This window comes from Chlorocebus sabaeus, chromosome 12 (genome assembly GCF_047675955.1).
Source record: "Chlorocebus sabaeus isolate Y175 chromosome 12, mChlSab1.0.hap1, whole genome shotgun sequence".
NCBI lineage: Eukaryota > Metazoa > Chordata > Mammalia > Primates > Cercopithecidae > Chlorocebus > Chlorocebus sabaeus.
In genome coordinates, this window is record NC_132915.1 from 90926148 (window position 1) to 90953580 (window position 27433).

Sequence of the window (27433 nt, forward strand, 5' to 3'; positions counted from 1 at the left end):
GGAGGGCATCCCCCCAAACTCTGATGTTAAGTGAATAAAATCAATGTCATAAAGCAGAATGGTGGTTGCCAGAGGTTGTAGAAAAGAGGGAATAGACAGTTATTGTTTAATGAATGCAGTTTCAATTGTATAAGATGAAAATAATTCTGAAGATGGATGGTGGTGATGGTTGTACAACATTATGAACATATTTAATATACTGAACTGTACACTTAAAATAGTTATGACAAATTTTATTGTATATACTGTACCACATTGGAAAAAAAATCAACATCATGAATGAAATTAAAACAAAGGTCATTTTAAGAGAATATTTCTCAGGCCAGGAAAGACCTGGCTGTAGCCTAATTAGTAGTGATATTAACAGTAGGGGACTGGTCAGCATGGAAACACACACAAAAAAGAGAGTCACGTTGCCAGGGGAGATGATCAATCTGGGGACTAGATAATTCCAGTCACTTTGAAATAATTTTGTTACAAAGCAGGGGTGGTTTACTTCACCATGGCCTAAAAGAAATATGCTCGTGCATAAACCTCGGAACAGGTGATATGGTGTGCAGAGTGCTTTGGCTTTGCTGTTCAGAGAGAACAACACTGGAAAACAGGTGGGTGTAGGTGTTGTCAATGAAAAGAAAGATTATCCTTTGTAAATTAATGAGATGGTATCCTGATTTATGCAAATGTCCCTTCTGTTCTGGCTCTGTGTATTAGGAGTAAGTTTCCTTTTCTCGGATCAACTCAAGATTGACTTTATAGGTATGAAAAATCCAAAGCAAAACCCTCAACAATCATGACCTACCAATAAATGAAATGACAGTTTAGGAATCCTTCTGGTTAGCATGTTATCACTTTTCCTCCCCCAAAACCACAACAGGGTAAAATTCATCGGTAAGCAGCAAAAAAAATTACATAAACACTATAAACATTTTTTAGAGACTTTAAGTCATTTTTTCAAAGGAATAATAGTAACAAAAAAAGAGCTCATAAAAATGATTCTGAGTATAGGGAATATAATTTTAATATTCCATACTACTTATTTTTCAAAGAATATATTCAAGACTTTGAAAGTGGAATCAGAAACGGAAAAAGGACCAAAAAGAAAAAAGAGATAGTGAAGAGAATCCAGAAATAATTTGGTGGCAGGTTTTTGTTTTATTTACTTATTTTTGAGACAGAGTCTTGCTATGTGGCCCAGGCTGGTGTGCAGTGGCAAGATCTCAGCTCACTGCAACCTCTGCCTCCCAGGCTCAAGCGATTCTTGTGCCTCAGCCTCCTGAGTAGCTGAGATTATACGTGTGCGCCATCATGCCTGGCTAATTTTTATATTTTTAGTAGAGACGGGGTTCTGCCATATTGGCCAGGCTGGTCTTGAACTCCTAGGCTCAAGTGATTTGCCCACCTTGGCAAAAAAGTGCTGGGATCACAGGTATGTGCCACCGTGCCCAGCCCTGAAGCAGGCTTTTAAATAAGATTGTATGGGCCGGGCGCAGTGGCTCACACCTGTAATCCCAGCACTTTGGGAGGCTGAGACAGGCGGATCACGAGGTCAGGAGATGGAGACCATCCTGGCTAACACGGTGAAACCCCGTCTCTACTAAAAATACAAAAAATTAGCCGGGTGCAGTGGCAGGCGCCTGTAGTCCTAGCTATACGGGAGGCTGAGGCAGGAGGATGGCGTGAACCCGGGAGGCGGAGCTTGCAGTGAGCCGAGATTGCACCACTGCCCTCCAGCCTGGGCGACACAGTGAGACTCCGTCTCAAAAAAAAAAAAAAAAAAAAAAAAAAAAAAAAAAAAAAAAAGATTGTATGTCCATGAAAATTTCGAGGGAAGAAAAAAACTTCCATCTTGTTGCAAAGATTAAGGCAGTGAAAGGAATCTGAAAAACACTGGATTATGACCAAGCTTGCCTGCTCTTAATGCATTCCAAACTCCTAGTTCCACTTTGCATTTCAATGTAGACACATAACAATGTTGGTGACAAAGTAACATCGGACAATCCATGATAATTCTTGGGTCTCTTTTGTGAAATACAGATGGAGTCAAATGCCTTAGGAGAAGTTTTGGTCAAAGCGTGGTCCTCTACATGAGACTCCAGAAGAAATCATTCGGCTCCTTCTACTGCTGTCGTGGAAACAGGTTTCACATAGTATGGACCTTCACTCAGGTAAGTTCTGAGCCTCAAATAATTTGGGTTCCCAAAGATTTCTGCAATTGTCTTGGAATTGGCAAGTGCTTTCACTAGTTCATATTTGGCATCCTTTGAAGCTTTGTCATGCTCCACAGACCGGTCCACCACATATTCTACAAAACCTGGACTGTTAAACATAAGTTTCTGAGCCCAGGGTTGGTTTGCAATGGCCTGAAATGGAAGGCAGAAAGAATACAATTCCCCTGAGTCAAAGTTAAGTTTGTTAGTGGGATGACACAATATTTACAAAGAAATCTGGCAACATGAACTTTAAAAACGTTACCTTTTGTCTAAGTAAATTCCTTCCTGAGAATCTTAAATACAAAAAATCTTTGTATACAAATATTTGAGAAACTTTGGCCTGCCTCACAACCAAGCATGAAGGTAGGCAGAAATAAAAATAGTTATCCCAACCAGAAAATAGAAAATTATTTCTACAATGGAACCAACTAAGCACAGGATAAGGCAGAAGAGCAAAACCAAAATAAACCAATAATGAAAATACTAAGCAGGAGCCAAAATGGCCATCTCATACAAGGACTATTTACAAGGGTGAAGCAGTCTTAAAAAAATGTTTCTGGGCCGGGCGCGGTGGCTCAAGCCTGTAATCCCAGCACTTTGGGAGGCCGAGACAGGCGGATCACGAGGTCGGGAGATCAAGACCATCCTAGCTAACACGGTGAAACCCTGTCACTACTAAAAAATACATAAAACTAGCCGGGCGAGGTGGCGGGCGCCTGTAGTCCCAGCTACTCGGGAGGCTGAGGCAGGAGAATGGCGTGAACCCGGGAGGCGGAGCTTGCAGTGAGCCGAGATCCGGCCACTGCCCTCCAGCCTGGGCGACAGAGCGAGACTCCGTCTCAAAAAAAAAAAAAAAAAAAAAAAATGTTTCTGGTCAGGTGCGGTGGCTCACGCCTGTAATCCCAGCACTTTGGGAGGCTGAGGCGGGCGGATCACGAGGTCAGGAGATCAAGACCATCCTGGCAAACACAGTGAAACCCCGTCTCTACTAAAAATACAAAAAGAAATTAGCCGGGAGTAGTGGCGGGTGCCTGTAGTCCCAGCTGCTCGGGAGGCTGAGGCAGAAGAATGGCGTGAACCCGGGAGGTGGAGCTTGCAGTGAGCCAAGATCGTGCCACTACACTCCAGCCTGGGAGACACAGCGAGAGACTCCATCTCAGGAAAAAAAATGTTTCTGAAGATTATAGGAATACCTGTATCCTTCAAGACCCAGATCCTGTATCGCATCCTCAGGAAGCCTTCCCTCTTTTGTCCCTGCCATTCTCCTTATTCCCTCCCAGTCTAGGCCATGTATGCTGTCTGAGATCCCATTATTGATAAGATTACTAAAGTGATTACTACCTTTCTATGCTGTGGCTACAAACATAAATCAGATATGCTTCCTGCTGTCAACCAACTCTACTTAATAGGTGAGACAGGTCAATAAATAAACATTTGCAAAATAATATAACAAATAGAACACAAAGGTATAATCCTTACCACAGCTGTAATAATGTAAGTAACTGTACAATTATATTTACTGCCTCGCTCCTTCAATAGGCAGGAAACTACATGAAAGGAAAGTCTTTATATATTTTCTTCACTGTTGTATGCCCGTCACTAAGCAAAAACGGAAACTCAACAAATGTTTGCTGAATAAATAAATGCAACATATGAGAGCCAACATTGTTTAACTCAACCTTGTCAATCTGGGCAAAGTGTGCTGAAGACATACTGGAGTTAGTCCTTGACGAATGAGTAAGAGGTTAAGAAGCAAAGTTAAGGAAGAGTGTTAGATACAGAGACCCCAGCAAAGGTTCAGAGACACAAACAGTTTGGTACCACTGGAGCATTAGGTGCCAGAAGTCTTATTTTCTGCAGGGGAAATAAGGATTAGGAAGACCAGGGTTAGGTCAATAGAGGATGGCAGATAAAAAGTCTGGAATTAACTGTGTTATCCCATAGCATCCTGTTCAAACCTCAAATAGCACCTAGTATCTTTTACTGAAACAGTATGTTTACACATCTATCTCTCTCCTTAGTCTCTAAGGTAGCAGAAGGTAGAAACTATACCATGCACTTGTGCATCCCCAGAGATGGCACAGGCTCTGGCTCACTGTAAGTACTCAAGTGTTGAACTGGCAGGCTCCCAGAAGGACCTATGGAAGTGAATACCTACCGTAAACACTTTTAAGGCAGCACAGTGTAGTTCAGGGAAGGGTTGACTACTAATGCCACGGAAGAGCTCCACTGGATCCCGAGATAAAGCAGAAAACCAGGATTCTGTCATCCTCAGAAGGTCATCAGTCTGCTGCTCAGGCTACAGGTAAGAAAAGGAAAATCTCATCACAAAGTTAACTGATCTGGAGAAAAGCACTTCTTTGGAAGTCAGACATCTGAGTACTAATGGCACTCTGTCATTAATTTGTTGTGTGATATTGGCTAAGTTTGGAGGACTCTTTCTCAAATCCAGCCCAGACCTTTCCCAGTTTTCTTTGAATGTGGTTGATAAAGCAATCTCTAGAGTCTCTTCAGTTCTAACACTCTATGATTCCATTTTAAATTAAAAATGTCACTAGTCATATGAGGGTTATCTCCTTGTATTAAGAGAAAAATGGCATTTACTTCATCACATTTATCACGTTGATTCATACAGATTTATTTTCCCAAACATATCCCACTGTCCTTCATTAATTTCCCAATCTACTTACTGGTAAGTACAGAAGAGATGAAATTGCATCCAAACATCTAATTTTTAGCTCCACTGGGGCATTCTTTGATTGATGTCCTATTCTCATAAGCAAGCGTTCAAAGCGAGTTCCTTTGAAGGGTAACAGTGAGATTCTTCTTTATTATGGTAAAATATACACAACATAAAATTTACCATTTTAACCATTTTTAGTGTATAGTTCAGTGCTATTAAGTACATTCACATTGTTGTGCAACCATCATAACCATCCTAGAACTTTTTCGTCAACCCAAACTGAAACTCTGTATCCATTAAACAATAATTTCCTTTCTTCTCTACCCTCATCCCCTGCCAACCACTATTCTACCTCCTGTGAACTGGACTCTTTTAGGTATCTCATCTAAGTGGAATTGTATAATATCTGTCCTTATGTGTCTGGCTTACTTCACTTAGCATAATGTTATCAATGGTGCAGATTCCACCATGCTGTAGCATGTGCCAGAATCTCATTCTTTTTAAAGGCTGAGTAATATTCCATTGTATGTATATACCACATTTTGTTTATTGATTCATCTATCAATGTTCATTGGGTTGCTTGCACCTTTTTTTGGTTGTTGTGAAACAAATGCTGCTACGAACATGACTGTACAAACATTTGTTTGAGTCTCTGCTTTCAATTTTTTTTGGTATATACCTGAAAGTGGAGCTGTTGGATGAAGGAAATGTAAAATGCACAAAGGTTACAATTTCTCCACATCCTAACACTTACTATTTTATGGTTTTTTTTTTTTTTTTTTAAAAGTAATAGCCATCCTAATGGATCTGAAGTGAAAAATGAGATTTTTTTTTAAAGTATGCTCTCATACACTATGATCTCTACCAACCTAAACCAATACAAAAATAAGCATGTAGTCAGAGAACCAGTGACAGGCCTAGAACACACAATTACAAGCAACACAGCATATATAAGGCAGAGTTATAAAACTGGAATCAAAGGACCTGGATTTGAGTAGCAGCTGCCCTAATTTGTATGACCTTAGAAATTTTCTTAACTCCTCTAAGTTTCATCTACCTTATCTGGAAAATGAAAATGACAATAGTATGTTCTTTACAGGATTGTAAAAAGATTGTCATAGGTAAAAGCACTTAGAAAACTACATACAACAAAAATATTAGCCGTGATACACAACAGTGTATTTTCTTTTTATATTCTCTAATTTTTAGTTTTTTGAGATGGAGTCTCGCTGTGTCGCCCAGGCTGGAGTGCAATGGTGCGATCTCGGCTCACTGCCCAGGTTCAAGCGATTCTCCTGCCTCAACCTCCTGAGTAGCTGGGATTACAGGTGCCTGCCACCACACCCAGCTAATTTTTGTATTTTTAGTAGAGACTGTTGGCCAGGCTGGTCTCGAACTCTTGACCTCAGGCGATCCACCCACCTTGGCCTCCCAAAGTGTTGGGATTACAGGCATGAGCCACCTCGCCCGGCCTCTTTTTAAATTTTTTTTGAGATGGAGTCTCACTCTGTCACCTAGGCTGCAGTGCAATGGAGTGATCAAGGCTCACTGCAGCCTTCATCTCCTGGGCTCAAATGATTCTTCCACCTCAGTCTCCCGAGTGGCTGGGACTATAAGCATGTGCCACCACACCTGGTCAATTTTTTTGTTGTTGTTGCCAAGGCTAGTCTTGAATTCCTGGGCTCAAGCAATCCTCCCCTCTTGGCTTCCTAAAGTGCTGGGATTACAGGTGAGATAATTTTCAACATATGTGTCTCAAGAATTTTAATAATTGGGCTGCATATTATTTTGTGTGTATAATTTGTTGTGCTGTTGATTCTCATGGATGTTCCATAAAAGCATCTTTCTTTTTTTTGTTTTTTTCTTTTTACAGAGTCTCGCACTGTCACCCAGGCTGGAGTGCAGTGGTATGATCTTGGCTCACTGCAACCTTTGCCTTCTGGGTTCAAGCCATTCTCCTGCCTCAGCCTCCCGAGTAGCTGGGACTGCAGGCATGCGCCACCATGCTCAGCTGATTTTTGTATTTTTAGTAGAGATGGGGTTTCACCATGTTGGCCAGGCTGGTCTCGAACTCCTGACCTTAAGTGATCCACCTGCTCTGGCCTCCCAAAATGCTGGGATTACAGGCATGAGCCACCTTGCCTGGCCTTTTTTTTTTTTTTGAGATAGAATCTCACTCTGTCACCCAGGCTGGAGTGTAGTGGCATAATCTCAGCTCACTGCAACCTCCACCTGCCAGGTTCAAGCGATTCTCCTGCCTCAGCCTCTCAAGTAGCTGGGACTACAGTTGCACAGTACCATGCCTGACTAATTTTTGTATTACTGAGTAGAGACAGGATTTTGCCATGTTGCCCAGCCTGGTCTTGAACTCCTGAGCTCAGGCAATCCACCCACCTTGGCCTCCCAAAGTGCTGGATTACAGGCATGAGCTACTTTATCTCGTAACATGCCAAAAGTATCTCTTAACATGAAATCATGTAACAAACTTTTATTTTCCTTTCTTGGCATTACAAAAAAACCCAAAATTTTGTAAATACTCCCAACAACCCTGAGAAGTAGTTGTTATGCCATTTTTATAAATGAAGAAAATGAGGCCTAGAAAAGCAAAGTGAGTAAATGAAGTTAAAAAAGCGAAGTCAGGGCTGGACACAATGGTGTGGACCTGCAGACCCAGCCAATCAAGAGGATGAGGCAGGAGGATTGCTTGAGCCTGGGAGTTTGAGGCCAGCCTGTATAACAGAGAGACACTCCCAATCTGAAAGAAAGAAAAGAAAGAAAGAAATAGAAAACCCAAGGACATGAATTCAGGCCTTTTTGATTCTAGCCCATCATCTGTACCATGAAATCTCGTCAAAGAAGACACAGAGGGGAAACAGGAAACAATGTTTGGTTGAAATAGATTGGTAGAAACCTAAACAGTGAAAAGTCAAAAAAAAAAAAAGTTTTCCATAGTAATTATTAGACTTTCAGATATGAGTCCAAGGTTATGGTTAACAAGACTGCCACCCATAAAATAGTTTCTACAATGTAGTTAACCCACCAGCAAATGAACTTACATATTGAACCCCTGTCAAAAATTAAGATATCCCTGAACAGGGCCAAGCCATACCAACCTGTTTTCTGTAAAACCTGTTTTCCTTCAACATTGGATCCCAAGATTCCAACTGTGTCTACAGCTACACCAGTCATAGTGGGGTCCTGACTTTCTGTCATTTCAAAGACTTTTTCCACAAAGATAGGATAACGCTCACAGATCTGTTGAGGACTATCCATGACAGCCAGGTTTCCAAAAAACTTCACGAATCCTAAAGAGATTTACAAGAATATATTTTAATAGGGGAACAAGACAGCATGAGTTGCGGGCCCTATAACTTCACAGGAATAGAAATGAACTGCAGGCTAGAAAGCGTAGAAAGGTTACAGTAGTGTGTTGCTTGGAAATCAGAGAGACCATTAGGAGATTCTGAAGAACCTGTGATGTGTGATCCTGAGAGAGGGTGTCAATGGAGCTGGGACCAGCTATTGAAGTACTGGCATATGCAAGAGGGAGAACAAAGAAAAAGGACCAGTGGATACAAATTATAGGAAGGCAAGTTTAGACTCATTACCAGGAAGAAATTTTTAAGTGGATATGTTCATTAATAAATGAAATAGGTAGCTAGGTAGCTAGGCTACCTAAGGAAGGCATACATCTCCAATTTCTGGAAGTGTTCAAGAAAGACTAATTAACCAAGACCCAGAATAGAATGGCAAGAGTAGATCCTACAGTAAAGATTCCCACTCAGAGACTTGATTAATCTGTGAAACATACTGTAAATGTCATTACTAGTATTTTTTTTTTGTTGATATTCAAAAGAAAAATATCCTAATGTTCTAAATAGCACTGATGTTTCCTGAAAATCAAAGTCAACAGTACATAGCTCCCAGAGCAACAGATTCCACCTCAGTAAGAGGATACAGGTATCTTTTAAATAAAATTAACTTTTAACTGACAAATTAAAAAATCATACATCTTTATTGTGAACAATGTATTCTGAAATACACGTATTTTTAATTTTTTTTCTGCTTTCGTGAAAAATGTCATTAAATTTAAGAATTTTGGTAGGGAATGCACTGAATCTATATGGTGCTTTGGCAGCACCAACATTTTAATAATATTAATTCTTCCAATCCATGAACATAGGATACCTTTCCATTTATTTGTGTCTTCTTCAATTTCCTTCATCAGTTTTTACAGTTCTCACTGTATAGATCTTTCACCTCCTTAAATTTATTCATAAATATTTAATTTTTTGAATGCTATTGTAAATGGGAATGTATCTTTTACTACTTTTTCAGAGTTCACTGTTAGTGTATAGAAATGCTACTGATTTTTATGCACTGATTTTGTATCCTGCAGTTTTACTATATTTATTTATTCATTCTAACAGTTTTTTGGTGGAATCTTTATTCCATATATTAATATAACACTACATCATTTACAAACAGGGACATTTTCACTTCTTTCTTTCTGATTTGGATGCCTTTTGTTTATTTATCTTGCCTAATTGCTCTGGCTATAACTTCTTGTAATTTGTTCAATAGAAGTGGTAATTGTGGACATCCTTGTCTTGTTCCTGATTTTTTTTTTTTTTTTTTTTTGAGATGGAGTCTCACTCTGTCACCCAGGCTGGAATGCAGTAGAGCGATCTTGGCCCACTGCAATCTCTACCTCCAATGTTCAAGGGATTCTCCTGCCTCAGCCTCCCGAGTAGCTGGGACTACAGGCATGTGCCACCATGCCCAGCTAATTTTTTTGTATTTTTAGTAGAGATGGGGTTTCACTGTGTTAACCAGGATGGTCTCGATCTCCTGACCTTGTGATCCGCCTGCCTTGGCCTCCCAGAGTGCTGGGATTACAGGCGTGAGCCACCGCGCCCGGCCTTGTTCCTGATCTTAGAGGAACGCTTTCAACTTTTCACTGAGTATGTTAGCTGTGGGTTTGTCATACTTGGCCTTTATTGTGTTGAGATAGATTTCTTCTATACTTAATTTGTTAAGAGTTTTTATTATAAAAGAAAGCTAAAATTTGTCAAACGCTTTTCCCCGCATTACTTGGTTTCCATCTTTATTCTGTCAATGTAGTATATCTTATTTATTGATTTGTGTATGCTGAACCCTCCCTGCATCCCTAGGATAAATCCCACTTGATCAGGGTGGATGACCTTTTTAATGTGCTGTTGAATTTGAATTCGGTAGCTCTAGATATCTTCTAAATGAAATCAGCTCTAAGGAAAACAATCCCTGTCCACTCCCAACCCCAACCCCCTGCCGTCAGAGATAACTCAGAAATAAAACATGCACCATCATTTCCATAGGCATCAGTGTTTCTTACCTGGCAAATAGAAGCTAGAGAAAGGGTCTGAATCTGCCCCAACGATTATATTAGAAATTTGGTCAATTACTCCTTCTTGAGCAAGATACTGTCGTCCATGATGAGTATATGCCAGTGATGTCACCATTTCTATACAGGTGGCTCTAAAATGTCAGAAGGACAAAAACAAGATTTTGCACAGGATTTGCATAGTTTATAGATTGCTCTCATATAGGTTATCTTATTTAATTCTTCCCATCATATTTGAAAGGTCAATAATCTTGGCTCCTCTTTTCACATGAGGCCCTAAGGCCTAGAAAGTTGCAGTGATTTATCTGTAATCACATTGTTATTACAGGCAGAGTTTAGATTTAAATCTAGACTTTCTGATTTGAAGTCCACTATTGTTTCCACTATAACCTAGCTGCTTCCTGAAATATTTTTTAAAATTTTGTTTTATTTTGAAATATCAAACATACACAAAAGTAATAAGAATACAAGAAGCCCCCATATACCCATAACCTGATTTTATGGTTATGAGGATTTTGCTTTACTTATTTCATCTCTTTTCCCTACTTTTTGCTGAACTATTTTAAAGCAAATCCTAGTCACCTGCCATTTATCCCTGCATACTTTAGTATGCATCTCTGCAAAACGCGTATGTTTCCTCACACAATTATAATGCCACTGCCACATATTAAGAAATTAACAATAATTCTTTGGTATCATCTCATATCCAACCATGATCAAAGAAAATAACTAAAAAATTTATTTTTACAGTTGGTAATTGATCCTAAAGTGTTTTGACTGACCATTTATAGGGTTTTTTCCTATGTCACAAAATTTGATACAATGCTAAAAAATAATTAACAAAATTAATTGTCTCATTAGGTTGAGACACTCAAATGCACTGAAGCAATGTAACTAGTGACTGATTTACTATATGGGTTTAATAAATTCAGCCATGTTTAAAGAACACAGGACAATCAGAAAATCATTTAAGATTTTCTTAAACCTTAAATTTTAGAAAATTTAAATAATATTTAATTTAAATAATATTAATAAATATTATGACAAAGATAACTATAATGCTATCATAACAGCAAAATACTTGAAGCAAATCAAGTGTTCAACAGTGAGGAGGTATTAATAAGCTGTGGAATATCAACAAAGGAATATTTGGCAGATATTAAAGGGGATTTAGGGAATAGGGGGAATAAAGGGTGGAAGAGACTGGAATTAACATTTCTTTGAGAACCTATGTCAGCCATTGTACTGCTTTCTAAGGTCAATTAGCTTAATTCTTACAATATCTTTTTATTTATTTATTTTTTTGAGACGGAGTTTTGCTCTTGTTGCCCAGGCTGGAGTGCAATGGCGCGATCTTGGCTCACTGCAACCTCCACCTCCCGGGTTTAAGCAATTCTCTTGTCTCAGCCTTCCCAGTAGCTGGGATTACAGGCCCCTGCCACCACGCCCGGCTAATTTTTTGTATTTTTTTTAGTAGACACGGGGTTTCACCATATTGGCCAGGCTGGTCCTGAACTCCTGACCTCAGGTAATCTACCCGCCTCAGCTTCCCAAAGTGCTGGGATTACAGGCGTAAGCCACTGTGCCCGGCACAATAGCTTTTTCAGTTACTGTTCTGAGAGATGAGGAAACTGAGATGTAGAAAGGTTATAATAAGCTGTCCAAGGCCAAACAGCTAATAAATAGTAGAGAGGTATGCAAGCCAAGTCTTCCTCATTTTGAAAAGCCCATATTCTTTTTTCTTTTGAGACAGAGTCTTGCTCTGTTGCCCAGGCTGGAGTATAGTGGTACAACCTCTACCTCCCAGGTTCAAGCAATTCTCCTGCCTCAGCCTCCCGAGTAGCTGGGACTACAGGTGCATGCCACCATGCCCGGTTAATTTTTGTGTTTTTAGTAGGGACAGGGTTTCACAATGTTGGCCAGGCTGGTCTTGAACTCCTGATCTCGTGATTCGCCCGCCTCGGCCTCCCAACGTGCTGGGATTATAGGCATAAGCCACCACACCCGGCCTAGCCTGTATTTTTTCTATCATGCTATACTGTTGCTATTTAACAATGCCAAAATAAATGCATATGACAAACTATTAGTAATTCAAAATGGCAGTTACCATGTGATTGTAACTGTTTAAGAGCACACAGGCCTAGGGACAGGGAACACAGTCACTTGAAAGTAGCTGAATTGTCATGTGGGGCTTTGCCAAGTTCCAGTATGTTGTCATGATGTAACCTGAGCAATTTTCTAAAGGTCCCTCCTTCAGGACACACATCAGTCATGAGATTGCAACCTGGGTCTAATAGAGAAAATCACAGACGTCCCAGGGTTGTTTCCCAGCCCTTCAAAAGAGGACATTTCACTTTAAGAACTCTCAGTCAACACACCTGACCAACACATCCTCACCAGTCAGCTCTCTCAGGAGCTGGGTTACCAATCCACTTGTGGTACAGTAGTTTAAAGATTCTGGTGACACAGAAGAAATCTCTACAATTAGCTGAAATAAAAAAAAAAAAACAAACAGAAAAAGAAAAAGGTCAAAACAGCCCTACGCCTGATAGATCTCATTTTAAGTTAAACATAGGACTAGGTACTTTCTATAAATGAGTTTTAAAAAATCCATTATTTGTCTCTTTAAGTAGAAACACTTCAGTGAACACGTAAGAAATTACTTTGGCACAGATTATTATTATTTTTGAAACAGAGTCTTGCTCTGTCACCTAGGCTGGAGTACAGTGGCGTGATCTCAGCTCACTGCAACCTCTGCCTCCCGGGTTCAAGCGATTCTCGTGCCTCAGCCTCCCGAGTAGCTGGGATTACAGGCACATACCACCACACCTGCTAATTTTTTTGTATTTTTAGTAGCGATGGGGTTTTGCCATGTTGGCCAGGCTGGTCTTGAACTCCTGGCCTCAAGTGATCTGCCCACCGTGGCCTCCTGAAGTGCTGAGATTATAGGCATGAGCCACCATGCCTAGCCACCTTGGCACAGAAATGTTCCATTATATCTGGAACATTTATATACTTTCCTGCCTAAGCAATCATCAATCAAGGTACGAAAGCCTCAATCAGCCACAACAAACGGATTATAAAACCATTCACTCATTCAGGCATTCTGTCAGTCAGTCAGTCACTCAGTCAGTCAGTCAATCATTCACTTACTCGTTCAGCAAGTATTTGCTGAGGTCTTACTGAGAGGTATAGGAAGATACTGAAAGGTTTTAAGCAGAGAAATGACACAATCAGATTTGGACTTTTTTTTTTCTTTTGAGACAGAGTCTTGCTCTATCGCCCAGGCTGGAGTGCAGTGGCACAATCTAGATATGGACTTTTAAAAGACCATTCTGACTGCATGTGAAGATAGACTAGGGATGATAAAAATGTATGATGGGAGACCAGTTTGGATGCAAATATAGTAGCCCAGGTGAGTGACACCAGTAAGTTAGTCTAGGGTGGTAGAAGCTGTACTAATGAAGAAAAATGCATGGGTTTAAATAAAATCGACACAATGTGATGACCGAATGGATATGTGGCAGGGAAAAACAGGCTTCAGAATGAGCCAAGGTCTAATACCCAACTAAGCAAACTGTGAGACAGGGCCAGTTTGTTGCTCTTGTTTTTTATTAGGGGGATAGGGTGGATAAGGAAGATCAGGAATTTGATTTCAGCATGAGTGTGAGGGACCTAGAATATACCCAAGGGGCCAAGAATGAGTAAGCAGTTAAGCATGAAGGTTTGAGCTCAGAAGAAAGGTCTCAGTTGTAAGTTTACATCTGAGAGTCATCATCACAGATGGGAAGTGAAATCATATGATGAGTAAAACTGCCTAGGAATGAGTATAGAGTACAGTGAAAGCAGGGCTTGGAACTCTGTTTTCACGAACTCCAACAATTAAAGATTCAATGGAGGATAATGAGCCAGGAGGCTGAGAAGAAACTGAGAGGCAGAAGGAAAAGCAGCATAATATGGTATGACATGCAAAGAAAGTGTTCTGAAGAGGGAATTAAGACTGTAGAGGATTCCATTTCAAATATGCACCCTATTAATAGTGTGTGGCCTTGGATCAATTGCTCCATCAATATGAGGTTAATGATAACAATATACGAAGTTTACTGCAAGAATTAAAGATAATATAGGTCAGTATTTTAGCATAGGGCTTAGTACAAAGCTGGTACAAATAAGGGCCATTTCTTCTTATTACTACTACAAATTTTTTCAAGTCTGGTTTCATTATCTTCTGTATCATAGTAATTATACTGCACTATAAATAAATATATATATTTAGAAAGGATCTTGCTCTGTTGCCCAGGCTGGAGTGCAGTGGTGCAACCACGGCTCACTGCTGCTTCAACTTTCTGGGCTCAGTTGATCCTCCCACTTCAACCTCCTGAGTAGCTGGGACGACGTGCACATACCACCATGCACAACTAATTTTTAAAATCTTTGTAGAGATGGGGTCTCGCTATGTTGCCCAGGCTGGTCTGAAACTCCTGGCCTCAAGGGGTCCTCCTGCCCTTGCCTCCCATAGAGCTGGGCTGTATATGCCTGTCTCACATACTAGGCTGGGAATGCATCCTTATATTTCCAGCACCTACTGCAGAGCCAAACACAGATTATATACTCAGTGAGCCATCTTGCTTTCCAGCATAAGCCAAACTGCATTCTGCTTTGTAAGAGCATGAGAAAGTATGCTTTTTATCTTACCTCATACACCCTGTATCGAACAATGTCATTTGTTTTCATTACACTTTTCAAATCATCCAGCAGATTGCTTTCAAATAAAGCCTCCAGTCCAGCTTGGGTTAGTGATATTCTTGACAGGGATTTGATGGCCTTATAAAGAAAGAAAATACCTCTTATGTCCCCAGAATACAGAATATTATTATCTACTTCATAAGACTGATGTGAAAATAGTGCACGGACGGCCGGGCGCGGTGGCTCACGCTTGTAATCCCAGCACTTTGGGAGGCCGAGGCGGGCGGATCACAAGGTCAGGAGATCGAGACCATGGTGAAACCCCGTCTCTACTAAAAAATAGAAAAAAATTAGCCGGGCGCAGTGGCGGGCGCCTGTAGTCCCAGCTACTCGGGAGGCTGAGGTAGGAGAATGGCGTGAACCCGGGAGGCGGAGCTTGCAGTGAGCCGAGATTGCGCCACTGCACTCCAGCCTGGGCGACAGAGCGAGACTCCGTCTCAAAAAAAAAAAATTAAAAAAAAAAAGAAAAAAAAGAAAATAGCGCACGGAATGCACCTTGCCCAATGAGCATTCACTATGTTTCAGCTATTATTTATAATTGGAAAAGACACAAGGTGTCCCCCATAGAATTATGATGGATACTGTAGATATTTATATCCTAGAAAATAAAAGGGATTTACTAGTATTTACTTGACAACCATTTATTTTATACAATTCATATGAGGTTGTAAATTCCATTATACAAATCATCCATTCTAAACCTTCACCTCTCAATTCAGAAGGCCTTTCTTTATCTTTTGGGACACCAATGTCTCTGCACATTTAAGTCAATGATTCTAATAGACTCACTGCTTTTGCTACAGATAGATTCTCTCCACCGATGCAATAAACAATTTGTTTTAGTAATTCAGCATTATTTAGAATCTCAGTAACAGCATCAGAATTTTCAACAATTCTTCCAATCTGAAAGAAAAACAATCAGAAACACTCTTCTAAAGTAGGGCAACATACAGTAAACACAGAACGGTCCAATTTCCTTACTGCACAGTTATTTTAGGAGTTAGTGATCACAGCTATATATGAAGTCATTAAAAAATCAAAATGACCTAAATTCATTCAGTCAAACACACATATGGCATAGTCACATCTGTTAAAGGAAAGAAAAGAAAGCGGGTAAAGAAGTAAGATAGCTCAGTGAGTGAAAACAATACAAACCCAGCTCTATTGTTAGCTACACTGACCTTGCACAAATTTTAGCCCCGTTTCTTATCCGTAAAATGGGAACCCAATATTTAATTCCAGGATAGTTACAAAGATTAAATGAGACCGAATAGGCAAAGCACCTGCTACAATGTCCGGCATATAAATGGCCAGTGAATAAACTGGTATCTTCTCCCCTTCCCCCAACTTTTTCTTTTTTTTTTTTTTTTTTTTGAGATGGAGTCTCGCTTTGTTGCCCAGGCTGGAGTGCAGTGGCACGATTTCGGCTCACTACAACCTCTGCCTCCTGGGTTCAAATGATTCTCCCACCTCAGCTTCCCGAGTAGCTGGGATTATAGGCACCTGTCATCATGCCCAGCTAATTTCTGTATTTGTGTAGAGACAGGGTTTCACCATGTTGGCCAGGCTGGTCTTGAACTCCTGACCTCAGGTGATCTGCCCGCCTTGGCCTCCCAAAGTGCTGGGATTACAGGGGGTTTTTTTGCTGAATAAACACAGAAAAGGAAAAACAGTAGTTCAGTATCTATTGGGTAACTGTTTAGCTCCTAACATTTCAACAAGATAATCCTTAGCAGCAGCTCTTCACTCAAATAGTAGGATGCTTTGGTTACCAGGATGATAAGAGTTACTATCTTAATTGTTGGTTTAGTGACCTTTACAATAGCATTTGATTCATCCAGTGTAACAGAATCTAAAATGGCAGAGAGCTATTTGAACACATAGGAATCTTTTTCTTTACACTAGGAGCTCCTTGAAGGAAAGTAACTGGTTTTGTTAATCTTGGTAACTCTAACAGCATATGGCACCATGCCTGGCGTATAAAAGGAACTCAGTCAGTATCTGATTAATGAATGATTTAGATGGTACATAATGGAACTTCTTTCATTAGCTTGTATCTGCCAGGTTATAGTTAGCTATGCACATTGGAATAGACCACACATTTTCCAGGAGAAGAGAGGGAGCAGGGCAGAGGGGGAGAAGGGAAGAGGGAAGGAGAGAGAGATACTATGCTTTCTTCATCTTTCTGTCCCAGTACAGAACCTGGTCCAGAGCAGGTGGTCAATGTCGGTTCCTAGTAAAATTTCATACCTGGGAAAGGGTGAGGATTTTTACAGAATCATCAGGGTGAATTAGTCCCCTCTGCAGGTCAACCCTGAGGTTCCGGGCCAGGTGAACTGGTTCCATAGCTTGCAGCAGTCTCTCCAGAATGGATACACACAAAGTAGTCTTTTCCCTGAGGAGACATCATAAATCTTATTAGTTCATATCCCGCCCAGGTAGGAAGTAACAACCTAATAATAGCTGAAGCTTGGGTCAGCATCTCCTCCACACAGACTTCTTTTTGAAACAGCAGATTTCACTCACCTATTAAACATTTGCTAAGAACCTATTATGCGTATTGCCTGTGCTGGGGCTACAAAGAAGAATAAGATATATACTCTAGTCTCTTTTTTTTGAGATGGAGTCTTGCTCTGTTGCCCAGGCTGAAGTGCAATGGCCCGATCTCGGCTCACTGCAACCTCCGCCTCCCAGGTTCAAGCGATTCTCCTGCCTCAGCCTCCCGAGTCGCTGGGATTACAGGGGCCCGCCACCACGCCTGGCTAATTTTTGTATGTTTAGAGATGGAGTTTCACCATGTTGGCCAGGCTGGTCTCGAACTCCTGACCTCAGGTGATCCACCCGCCTCGGCCTCCCAAAATGCTCAGATTACAGGCTTGAGCCACTGCCCCTGGCCTTTTTTTTTTTTTTTTTTGAGACAGAGTCTTGCTCTATTGCCCAGGCTGGAGTGCAGTGGCACAATCCACTCACTGCAATCTCTACCTCCCGGGTTCAAATGATTCTCCTGCCTCAGCCTCCCCAGTAGCTGGGACTACAGGTGCATGCCACCACACCCAGCTAACTTTTTGTATTTTTAGTAGAGACGGAGTTTCACTGTGTTAGCCATGATGGTCTCGATCTCCTAACCTTGTGATTCGCCTACCTCAGCCTCCCAAAGTGCTGGGATTACAGGCATGAGACACTGTGCCTGGCCTGATATATTCTCTAGTCTTAAGGAGCTCAATCCAATGAAAGATATAGAAAAAAAGGCAACTGTGGCCGGGCGCGGTGGCTCAAGCCTGTAATCCCAGCACTTTGGGAGGCCGAGACGGGCGGATCACGAGGTCAGGAGATCGAGACCATCCTGGCTAACCCGGTGAAACCCCGTCTCTACTAAAACTACAAAAAAACTAGCCGGGCGAGGTGGCGGGCGCCTGTAGTCCCAGCTACTCGGGAGGCTGAGGCAGGAGAATGGCATGAACCCGGGAGGCGGAGCTTGCAGTGAGCTGAGATCCGGCCACTGCACTCCAGCCTGGGCGACAGAGCGAGACTCCGTCTCAAAAAAAAAAAAAAAAAAAAAAAAAAAAAAAAAAAAAAAAAAAAAGAAAAAAAGGCAACTGTAATCCAGATAAATGCTATAGGCTAAGACTAGAAACTATAGGAGCTTAAAAAAGAACAGAGGGTACAAGGAAGGCTTCCCAGAAGGGTAACATCTGAACTAAATTTTAAGTAGTAGTAGTTATCCAGAAGAAAGGTGTTCTAGGTAGAGGGAGTAACAGCACATAAAAAGGTAGAGAGGATAGTGTTACACTTTGAAGGAACAAGTAGCTTGGTATGATTGGGGTCAGAATGGGAGAGAGGTGGTAAGAAGGTAAAAGGGCGAGGTGAAGGACAAGAACTGAAACTGAAAAGATGCACAAAAGCCAGATTCTAACAAGTATTTTATGTCATGCTTGAAATTTAGACTTTTTCCAGAAAATCACTGGCAAGCCATAAGTGGTTTTAAACAAAGAAGGAAAATGACAAGATCTGATTTATAGAAATCACTCTGCACCAGTGTTAGGGGAAAAATTTTCAATTACAAGGCAGTAAATGGTAAGAGGTGATGAAGGAGTAAACTAGGGGAGCAGCAGTAAGGATAGAGAGAAGGAGGAAGAACTATGTAAGAGAACCTGATGACTACCAGTGGTAGATACAGAAGATGTTTTCAGAACAGTTTTCTTGTCTCTTAATAGACACTACAAATAAATGGGCTAATATATTGTTAGTAGTATACAATTCAACTGGTACAACTTTTCGGGTAGGTAACTACATGATACAAATGAAAAGCCTTAAAAATGAACATACTCTTTTAATTCAGGGATTCCACTTTGCATAATTGAATCTAAAATAGTATTAATAATGTTTTTACACCCAGGATAATAGAAAACATGCTATTTTCACAAAACTTGTACATAAATGTTCACAGCAGTGGAAACAATCCAAATGTCCACCAAGTGATGAATGGATAAATATGTGTTATGTGCATATAATGGAATATTATTCAGCCATAAAAAGCAATGAGGTAATGACACATATTACAACATGAATAAACCTTTGAAATATTATGCTAAGTGAAATAAGCCAGACACAAAAGGCTTCCTTTTGAGAATGATTCTATTTATATGAAATGTCCAGAATAGACAAAATCCATATAGAAAGTAGATTCTGCTAGGCGCGGTGGCTCATGCCTGTAATCCCAGTACTTTGGGAGGCCACAGCGGGTGGGTCACCTGAGGTCAGGAGTTCAAGACCAGCCTGGCCAACATGGTGAAACCCCATCTCAACTAAAAATACAAAAAAAATTAGCTGGGCATGGTAGTGGGTGCCTGTAATCCCACCTACTTTAGGAGGCTGAGGCAGGAGAATCGCTTGAACCCAGGAGGCAGCAGTGGCAGTGAGTCGAGATAGTGCCATCGCACTCCAGCCTAGGCGACAAGAACAAAATTCTGTCTCAAAAAAAAAAAAGTAGATTCAGGGATTCCACTGGTTGCCAGAGGCTGGAGGAAAGGGGAAGAGGAGGAATGGGGATATTTATAAGCATGGCTTTTCCTTTATTAAAAAAAAGTGATTACAGGTAAAATTTACCATTTTAACCATTCTTAAAAGCACAGTTCTGTGGGAATAAGTACATTTACTTTGTTGTCCAGCTATCACCATCGTCCATCTCCAGAATGTTTTAATCTTCCCAACCAGAAACTCTGCATCCATTGAACACTCCCTATTCTCCCCCTCTCCAAGCTCCTGGCAACCACCATTCCACTTTCTGTCTCTCCAGATTTGACTACTCTAGATATGTAAGTAAAAGCATACAACATTTGTCCTTTTGTGTCTAGTTTATTTCATTTAGTACAACATCTTCAAAGTTCATCTGTCAGAACTTCCTTTCTTTTTAAGGCAATATGTACAGTATCCCATCATATTTATATACCCCATTTTGTTTATCCATTCATCCCTTCATAGACACTTTGGTTGCACACATGTGTTGCGTTGCTTCTGTGCCTTTTAAAATTTTAGCCAATCTAATAGTGTGCAGAAGAATCTCACTGTAATTTTAATTTGTATCTCCCTAATGTTGAATATCTTTTTGCGTGCATATTTACCGTCTGTACTTTTTTTTTTTTTTTTTGAGATGGCGCCTCGCTCTGTCACCCAGGCTGGAGTGCAATAGCATGATCTCGGCTCACTGCAATCTCCACCTCCTGCATTCAAGTGATTCTCCTGCCTTAGCCTCCCGAGTAGCTGGGATTACAGGTGTCTGCCATCAAGCCCAGCTAATTTTTGTATTTTTAGTAGAGACAGGGCTTCACCAGGTTGGCCAGGCTGGTCTCGAACTCCTGACCTCAGGTGATTCACCTGCCTCGGCCTCCCAAAGTGGTGAGATTACAGGTGTGAGCCACTGCGCCTGGCCCCATCTGTACTTCTTGTTCAAATCTTTTGCCCATGTTTTAATTGGGTTATTTCTTGCTATTTAGTTTTGAAACCTCCTTACATATTCTGAATACAAGTCCTTTATCAGATATATTCTTCACAAAGATTCTTCTCCATTTGTGCATTTGTGACTTTTCATTTTTTTTTGGGGGGGGGGGACGGAGTCTAGCTCTGTCGCCCAGGCTAGAGTGCAGTGGCGCGATCTCGGCTCACTGCAAGCTCCGCCTCCCGGGTTCACACCATTCTCCTGCCTCAGCCTCCCGAGTAGCTGGGACTACAGGCGCCCGCCACTGTGCCCGGCTAATTTTTTGTATTTTTAGTAGAGATGGGGTTTCACTGTGGTCTTGATCTCCTGACCTCGTGATCCACCCGCCTCGGCCTCCCGAAGTGCTGGGATTACAGGCGTGAGCCACCGCGCCTGGCCACTTTTCATTTTCTTAACTGTATGTAAACTTCAAAGAATCTATTTTTTTGTGTGTGTGACTGAGTCTCATTCTGTTGCCCAGGCTGGAGTGCAGTGGTGTGACCTCAGCTCACTGCAACCTCCGCCTGCCGGGTTCAAGTGATTCTCCTGCCTCAGCCTCCCGAGTAGCTGGGACTACAGGTGCCTGCCACTATGCCCAGCTAATTTTTTGTATTTTTAGTAGAGACGATGTTTCACTGTGTTAGCCAGGATGGTCTCTATCTCCTGACCTCGTGATCTGCCCGCCTTGGCCTTCCAAAGTGCTGGGATTACAGGCATGAGCCACCGCGCCCGACCAATTTTGTATTTTTAGTACAGACAGGGTTTCACCATGTTGGTCAGGCTGGTCTTGAACTCCTGACCTCGTGATCTGCCCACCTCAGCCTCCCAAAGTGCTGGGATTACAGGCGTGAGCCACCACCCAGCCTGAAGAAGAATGTTTTATTTTGATTAATTCTACTTTGTACCACTTTGTTCTTTTTTTTAGACAGGCTCTCTCTGTCACCCAGGCTGGAATGTAGTGGAGCAATCACAGGTCACTGTAGTCTCCACCTCAGCCTCCTGAATAGCTGGGACCACAGGCATGAGCCACCACACCCAGCTAAATTTGTTCTTGTATAGATCATGCGTTTGGTGTCATATTAAAGAAGTCTGTTTAACTCAAAGTCATACATTTTTTCCTATGTTTTCTTCTAGAAGTTTTATAGTTTTAGGTTTTATATTTAGGTCTATGATCTCTCTCATACACTGCTTGTAGAAATGTAAAATAGTATAACCACTTTGGAAAACAGTTTGCCAGTTGCTTAAAAAGTTAAATATACACCTACCATACCATCTAGCCATTCCACTCCTAGCTATTTACTCAGAGAAAAGAAAGAATATTTTTATGTAAAGACTTGTACATGAATGTTCACAGCACTGTTATTTTTAATATCTCCAAACAGAAAACAATTCAAATCTCTAATGTTCACCAACAAGGGAATGGATAAAAAACAGTAGTATACTCATACAATGGACTACCACTCAACAATAAAAAGGAATGAACTATTTATTCATGTCACATAGATAAATCTCAAAATAACTATGCTATGTGAAGGAAACCAAACAAAAGAATACATAATGTATGACTCCATTTATATGATCCCTTCCCCCTATGTCTGGCTAAAGTAAGGGGCAAGTTCATCTATAGTGAGAGAAAGTAGATCAGTGGTTGACTGGTTGAAACAGGGAGCGATTAGCAAGGAGTGTGAGGGAGCCTCTGGGAGTAAAAGATACATTCGCTATCTCTATTGTGGTGATGGTTTCATGGGTATATACATATGTCAAACTTGACAACTTGTACATTTTATTAAGTGGAGTTCATTGTATATAAATTATACCTTTGAAAAGCTGTTAAAAAAAAAATAGTGGTATGTTAAACTGCACAGTGCAGAAATTTCAGGTCCTATGTGACCCTTGCCAACGAGCCAAAGAGTTAATGCTTAAAATTAGTCTTGTTTGATTTTCATGTTCTAAAGCAGTAATCTTAGAACTTAAACTTCTCCAAAAAAACCTATCAAGATTCTAAATTACACACAAGATCAGATTGTGAACCAATACATGGCAACCTATGTGGCTTAGCCAGGATAACAGCAATGTATCTGAAGACTGCCAGATACTATCCAGATACTATCCAGAGAATTATTCCCACAATTTGCAGTTGGTATCTACTCTGTATCCAGTTCTGAATTACTGTCTTTAAATTTCCATTAAAATTGTTCCCCAAAGCACTGCTCCTTCATTCAGCAAACTATCTTCCCCATGGATCTGAATCCTCAAATTCTCCCTCACTTCAGTTCCTACTGCACCTCTGCTGTCAACCTGCTGTATGACCTTTGGAAGTCTCTTCATCTCTAATAGGAAAAGGTTGGACAAGGTGGCTACTCTAAACTCAGATGAGTCTCATCTTCAATTGGGCGTGTACTGCATTATGTGCTGGGCCCTAAGAGGGATGCAGAGATGAACAAAATGCGGTCACTGCCTTCAAATAATTTACAAACTAGAAATAGACACACAGAGAACTATAACATAGGTAATAGCATCAATTATCATTAACAGAAATAACAATAATGTCCTTTAGCAGATCTGAAGAGCAGTCATTTGCAACTGGAATAATTGAAAAAATATTTTGGAGGGGATAGCTCTTTAGTGGGCCTAAAAGGATGGACAGAATATGGACAGACAGCAAAGTATTTCAGTTAGAAGGGCTGGTATGAGTAAAGTTAAGAAAATGCAAGTCAGGCTTAAGGAAAAATAAGGGTGCCACATGGTAGCTGGAGCAGATGAAAAAAAGTGGAGTGGAGGAAAAAGGTGAGGCTGGAAAAGTAGGATGGAAATATACTGTAAAGGGCCCAAATGGCATTCTAAAAGCTCACTATAGAAAATGGGAAACTGTGGGGAAAAGATCAGACTGTTACCGTGTCTATATAGAAAGAAGTAGACATAAGAGACTCCATTTTGTTCTGTATTTGAGATGCTGTTAATCTGTGACCCTACCCCCAACCTTGTCCTTGCAAGAGACATGTGCTGTGGTGACTCAAGGTTTAAAGGATTTTGGGCTGTACAGAGCGTGCTTTGTTAAACAAGTGCCTGAAGGCAGTATGCTTGTGAAAAGTCATCACCATTCTCTTAATCTCAAGTACCCAGGGACACATACACTGCCAAAGGTCGCAGGGACCTCCGCCTAGGAAAGCTAGGTATTGTCCAAGGTTTCTCCCCATGTGATAGTCTGAAATATGGCCTCGTGGGAAGGGAAACACCTAATCGTCCCCCAGCCTGACACCCATGAAGGGGCTGTGCTGAGGAGGACTAGTGTAAGAGGAAAGAAGGCCTCTTGGCAGTTGAGATAGAGAAAAGCATCTGTCTCCTGCCGGTCCCTGGGCAATGGAACATCTCCACTGTATGTTCTGTTTACTGAGAAAGGAGAAAACTGCCTTAGGGCGAAAGGTGGGACTTGCTAGTGCAATGCTGCTCTTTATGCACTAAAAAGGTTTATGGAGATATTTACATATGCATACAAAGGCACAGCACTTTTCCTTAAACTTATGTCACAGAGATCTTTATTCATATGTCTTACTGCTGACCTTCTCCCTATGATAATCCTATTATGCTGCCACTTACCTTTTTCTAAGATGGTAAAGATAATGATCAATAAATACTGAGGGAACTCAGAGATGCGTGCAGGCGTGGGTCCTCTGTATGCTGAACGCCGGTCCCCTGGGCCCACTTTTTCTTTCTCTATACTGTCTCTGTGTCTCATTTCTTTTCTCAAGTCTCTCGTTCCACCTAACGAGAAACGCCCACCCACAGGTGTGGAGGGGCAGGCCACCCCTTCAGGAAACCATGGAAAGGATTAGCACCAGATTCAGGTAAGAAAGAATTATAACATCTTAAAAAATCTTATCTTTTATATATATATATTTAAAGACAGTCTTGGCTGGGTGCCGTGGCTCACGCCTGTAATCCCAGCACTTTGGGAGGCCGAGGCAGGCGGATCACTTGAGGTCAGGAGTTCAACACCAGCCTGGTCAACATGGTGAAACTGCATCTCTACTAAAAACACAAAAAATTAGCTGGGTGTGGTGGTGGTGGCATGTGCTTGACTTTGTCTCAAAAAAAAAAAAAAAAAAAAAAAAAGGCCGGGCTTCACTCTGTCACCCAGGCTGGAGTGCAGCAGCACAATCTTGGCTCACTGCAACCTCCGCCTCCTGGGCTTCAAGGGATGCTCCCGCCTCAGCCCTCAAGTAGCTGGGACTACAGGCACGCACACCCAGTTAACTCTGTTTTGTTTTGTAGAGATGGGTTTCACCATGTTGCTCAGGCTGGTCTCGAACTCCTGGGCTCAAGTGATCCACCCGCGTCAGCCTCCCAAAGTGTTAGGATTACACAAGTGAGCCACTGCTCCTGGTCTACAAAGTGTTTTTATTTTTATTTTTACTATTTTTTTGAGACAGAGTCCCATTCTGTCACCAGGCTGGATGCAGTGGCGTGATCTCAGCTCACTGCAACCTCTGCCTCCCGGGTTCAGGTGATTCTCCTGCCTCAGCCTCCCGACTAGCTGGGATTAGCCATGCCCGGCTAATTTTTGTATTTTTAGTAGAGACGGGGTTTCACTAGGTTGGCCAGATTGGTCTCGAACTCCTGACCTTGTGATCCACCCACCTCGGCCTCCCAAAGTGCTGGGATTACAGGCATGAGTCACAGTGCCCAGCCTATTTTTGTATTTTTAGTAGAGATGGGGTTTCACTATGTTGGCCAGGATGGTCTCGATCTCTTGACCTGGTGATCCGTCCGCCTCAGCCTCCCAAAGTGTTGGGATTACAGGCGTGAGCCACCGCGCCCAGCCTACAAAGTGTTTTAAATCAAACACTATGGATGTGTAAAAAATAAAAAGTAAAAGTTGTCCTACTTTTTTCAGACCCACTTCCCTAATAACAGTTTCTGGTGTGCCTTCGCAGATATTTGCAATGTTATACAAGTTATACAAGCCTGTGGGGGTTGGGAGGATTGTAATCCTTTTTTAAAATTACAGGTTAAAATGATAGATTCATAAACCCTGCAATTTTTTCATTCAACAACACAGAAATCGTTCCATGTCCACATACATATATACATCTACTTCAACGTCTTAAATAACTGCATAGTGTTACCGAGTAATAGCGCATAATTTGGAATCCCCTGTTAACGGATATTTAGATTGTTTCTAGTCTTTTGGTGTCACACACGATATGTTACATTCTTGCATGTAATACTGTGGGGTCCTCCAGTCGCCCCCTTTCTTTCTGTGTGCTGATGGAAAATCAGAGTGCCTTGATTGCTCTCTGACCTAGCCAGCAGCAGGTTTCCCTAGCAGGCTTGACCATAAACCCGGGGCCTTGAACATTCCCAGGCCTGATAAAGGTACCTAGGTTGTTGCCCAAATCACTGGAAGAAACTGGCCTCAATCCCGAGCCAAATTCCTTTAAACTCTCATCTAACCTCCATACCCCGACCCCCTCGCTGCGGACAAACCCAGGAACACCTCTTTTCTCCCGGTGTCCGTCTTGACAATTTCTGCAGCCCTCCGTAGGTTCCCCCTAAACCCTTTTGGACTGATCGCCTTGGCATTCAGTGCTTCTTTCTCTGGCATCCCAACCAGCCACATCTCGGGAAGGTTTGAAGCACTCCCTTGTGGGAACTCCCTTGCCGCTGTTTTGGGGGCGATTCCAGCCTCGGGTTCGAAAGAACAAAATAACTGCACATTTTGTGCGCGTATACTTGCATTAAATTTTTGTAACAAGAATGACTGGATGAAAAGACATGTGAATTTAAAATGGTGATGGTTCTTGCCACATTGCCAGGACAGGATCCTTTTAGAAGAGGTAATAAATCAAGAACCTGTACAAAGAGATGTGGAATGCTCCTTGTAAGTGGACAGCTTTGCTTTTCTCCTTTAATTTCTATCTGAAGGAGAAGGCAGTGCCTGACTGCTCAGAGGCAGCGAGGCCAGGCGACGGGAGAAAACACCCTGGGGCACTCTCAGAGGCTGAACCTGAATCCCGTCTCCAGCCCTCTGAACCTGGGATCCTTCCCCCTCTGCAAATTTCGGCTACTTTCCACCTCCCCTGTGACTGGGAAAAGCGTTGTTCTTGCCCTCAACCACTCTCGTGTCCATATTTAGGGGTGCCCCTCTCCTCGGCTCAAGGCCCCGGGGTCCTCTCACCTATGGTTCTCATTAAGCAGAGAGAAGAGCGGGCCGAGGCGCAGCTCCGCCGCTTGCTCGCGAAGCTCGTTGAGCGGCACTGCCTGCAGCACTGAGTGAAGAGCTCGTAGCTCCTCCAGCGGCGCTTCCAGCCTCGCTACCTCCCTCAGCAGCGCCAAGGCCTGGGCCGCCATCTTGCCCCTCCCCACGCAGGGGCTGGCCCCGCGGCTCGGTTCCCGGGGCGCTTCCCTGAACGTCGCGAGATCTGCTGATCACAGCC

At 41.9% G+C, this 27433-nt stretch overlaps 1 protein-coding gene across 3 annotated transcripts; it reads right to left on the bottom strand.

The window, feature by feature from the left end:
- Window positions 1–218: 218 nt before the first annotated feature.
- On the bottom strand, window positions 219–27407 carry PSMD5 (proteasome 26S subunit, non-ATPase 5). Of its 3 annotated transcripts, XM_007968232.3 has the most exons (10): window positions 27175–27404; window positions 17273–17417; window positions 15812–15925; window positions 14972–15100; window positions 12655–12764; window positions 10268–10410; window positions 8007–8198; window positions 4901–5010; window positions 4369–4509; window positions 219–2360 (listed from the first exon to the last, which is right to left on the bottom strand). In XM_007968232.3, the coding sequence occupies exons 1-10, from the start codon at window positions 27345–27347 to the stop codon at window positions 2103–2105; spliced, it is 1515 nt and encodes a 504-aa protein (XP_007966423.3). In that variant the 5' UTR covers window positions 27348–27404; the 3' UTR covers window positions 219–2102. The 3 variants fall into 3 exon arrangements, with proteins under 3 accessions (XP_007966423.3, XP_007966424.3, XP_007966425.3); XM_007968233.3 differs by lacking the exon at window positions 15812–15925 and having other exon boundaries at window positions 27175–27407; XM_007968234.3 differs by lacking the exon at window positions 14972–15100 and having other exon boundaries at window positions 27175–27407.
- Between the last annotated feature and the right edge of the window lie 26 nt (window positions 27408–27433).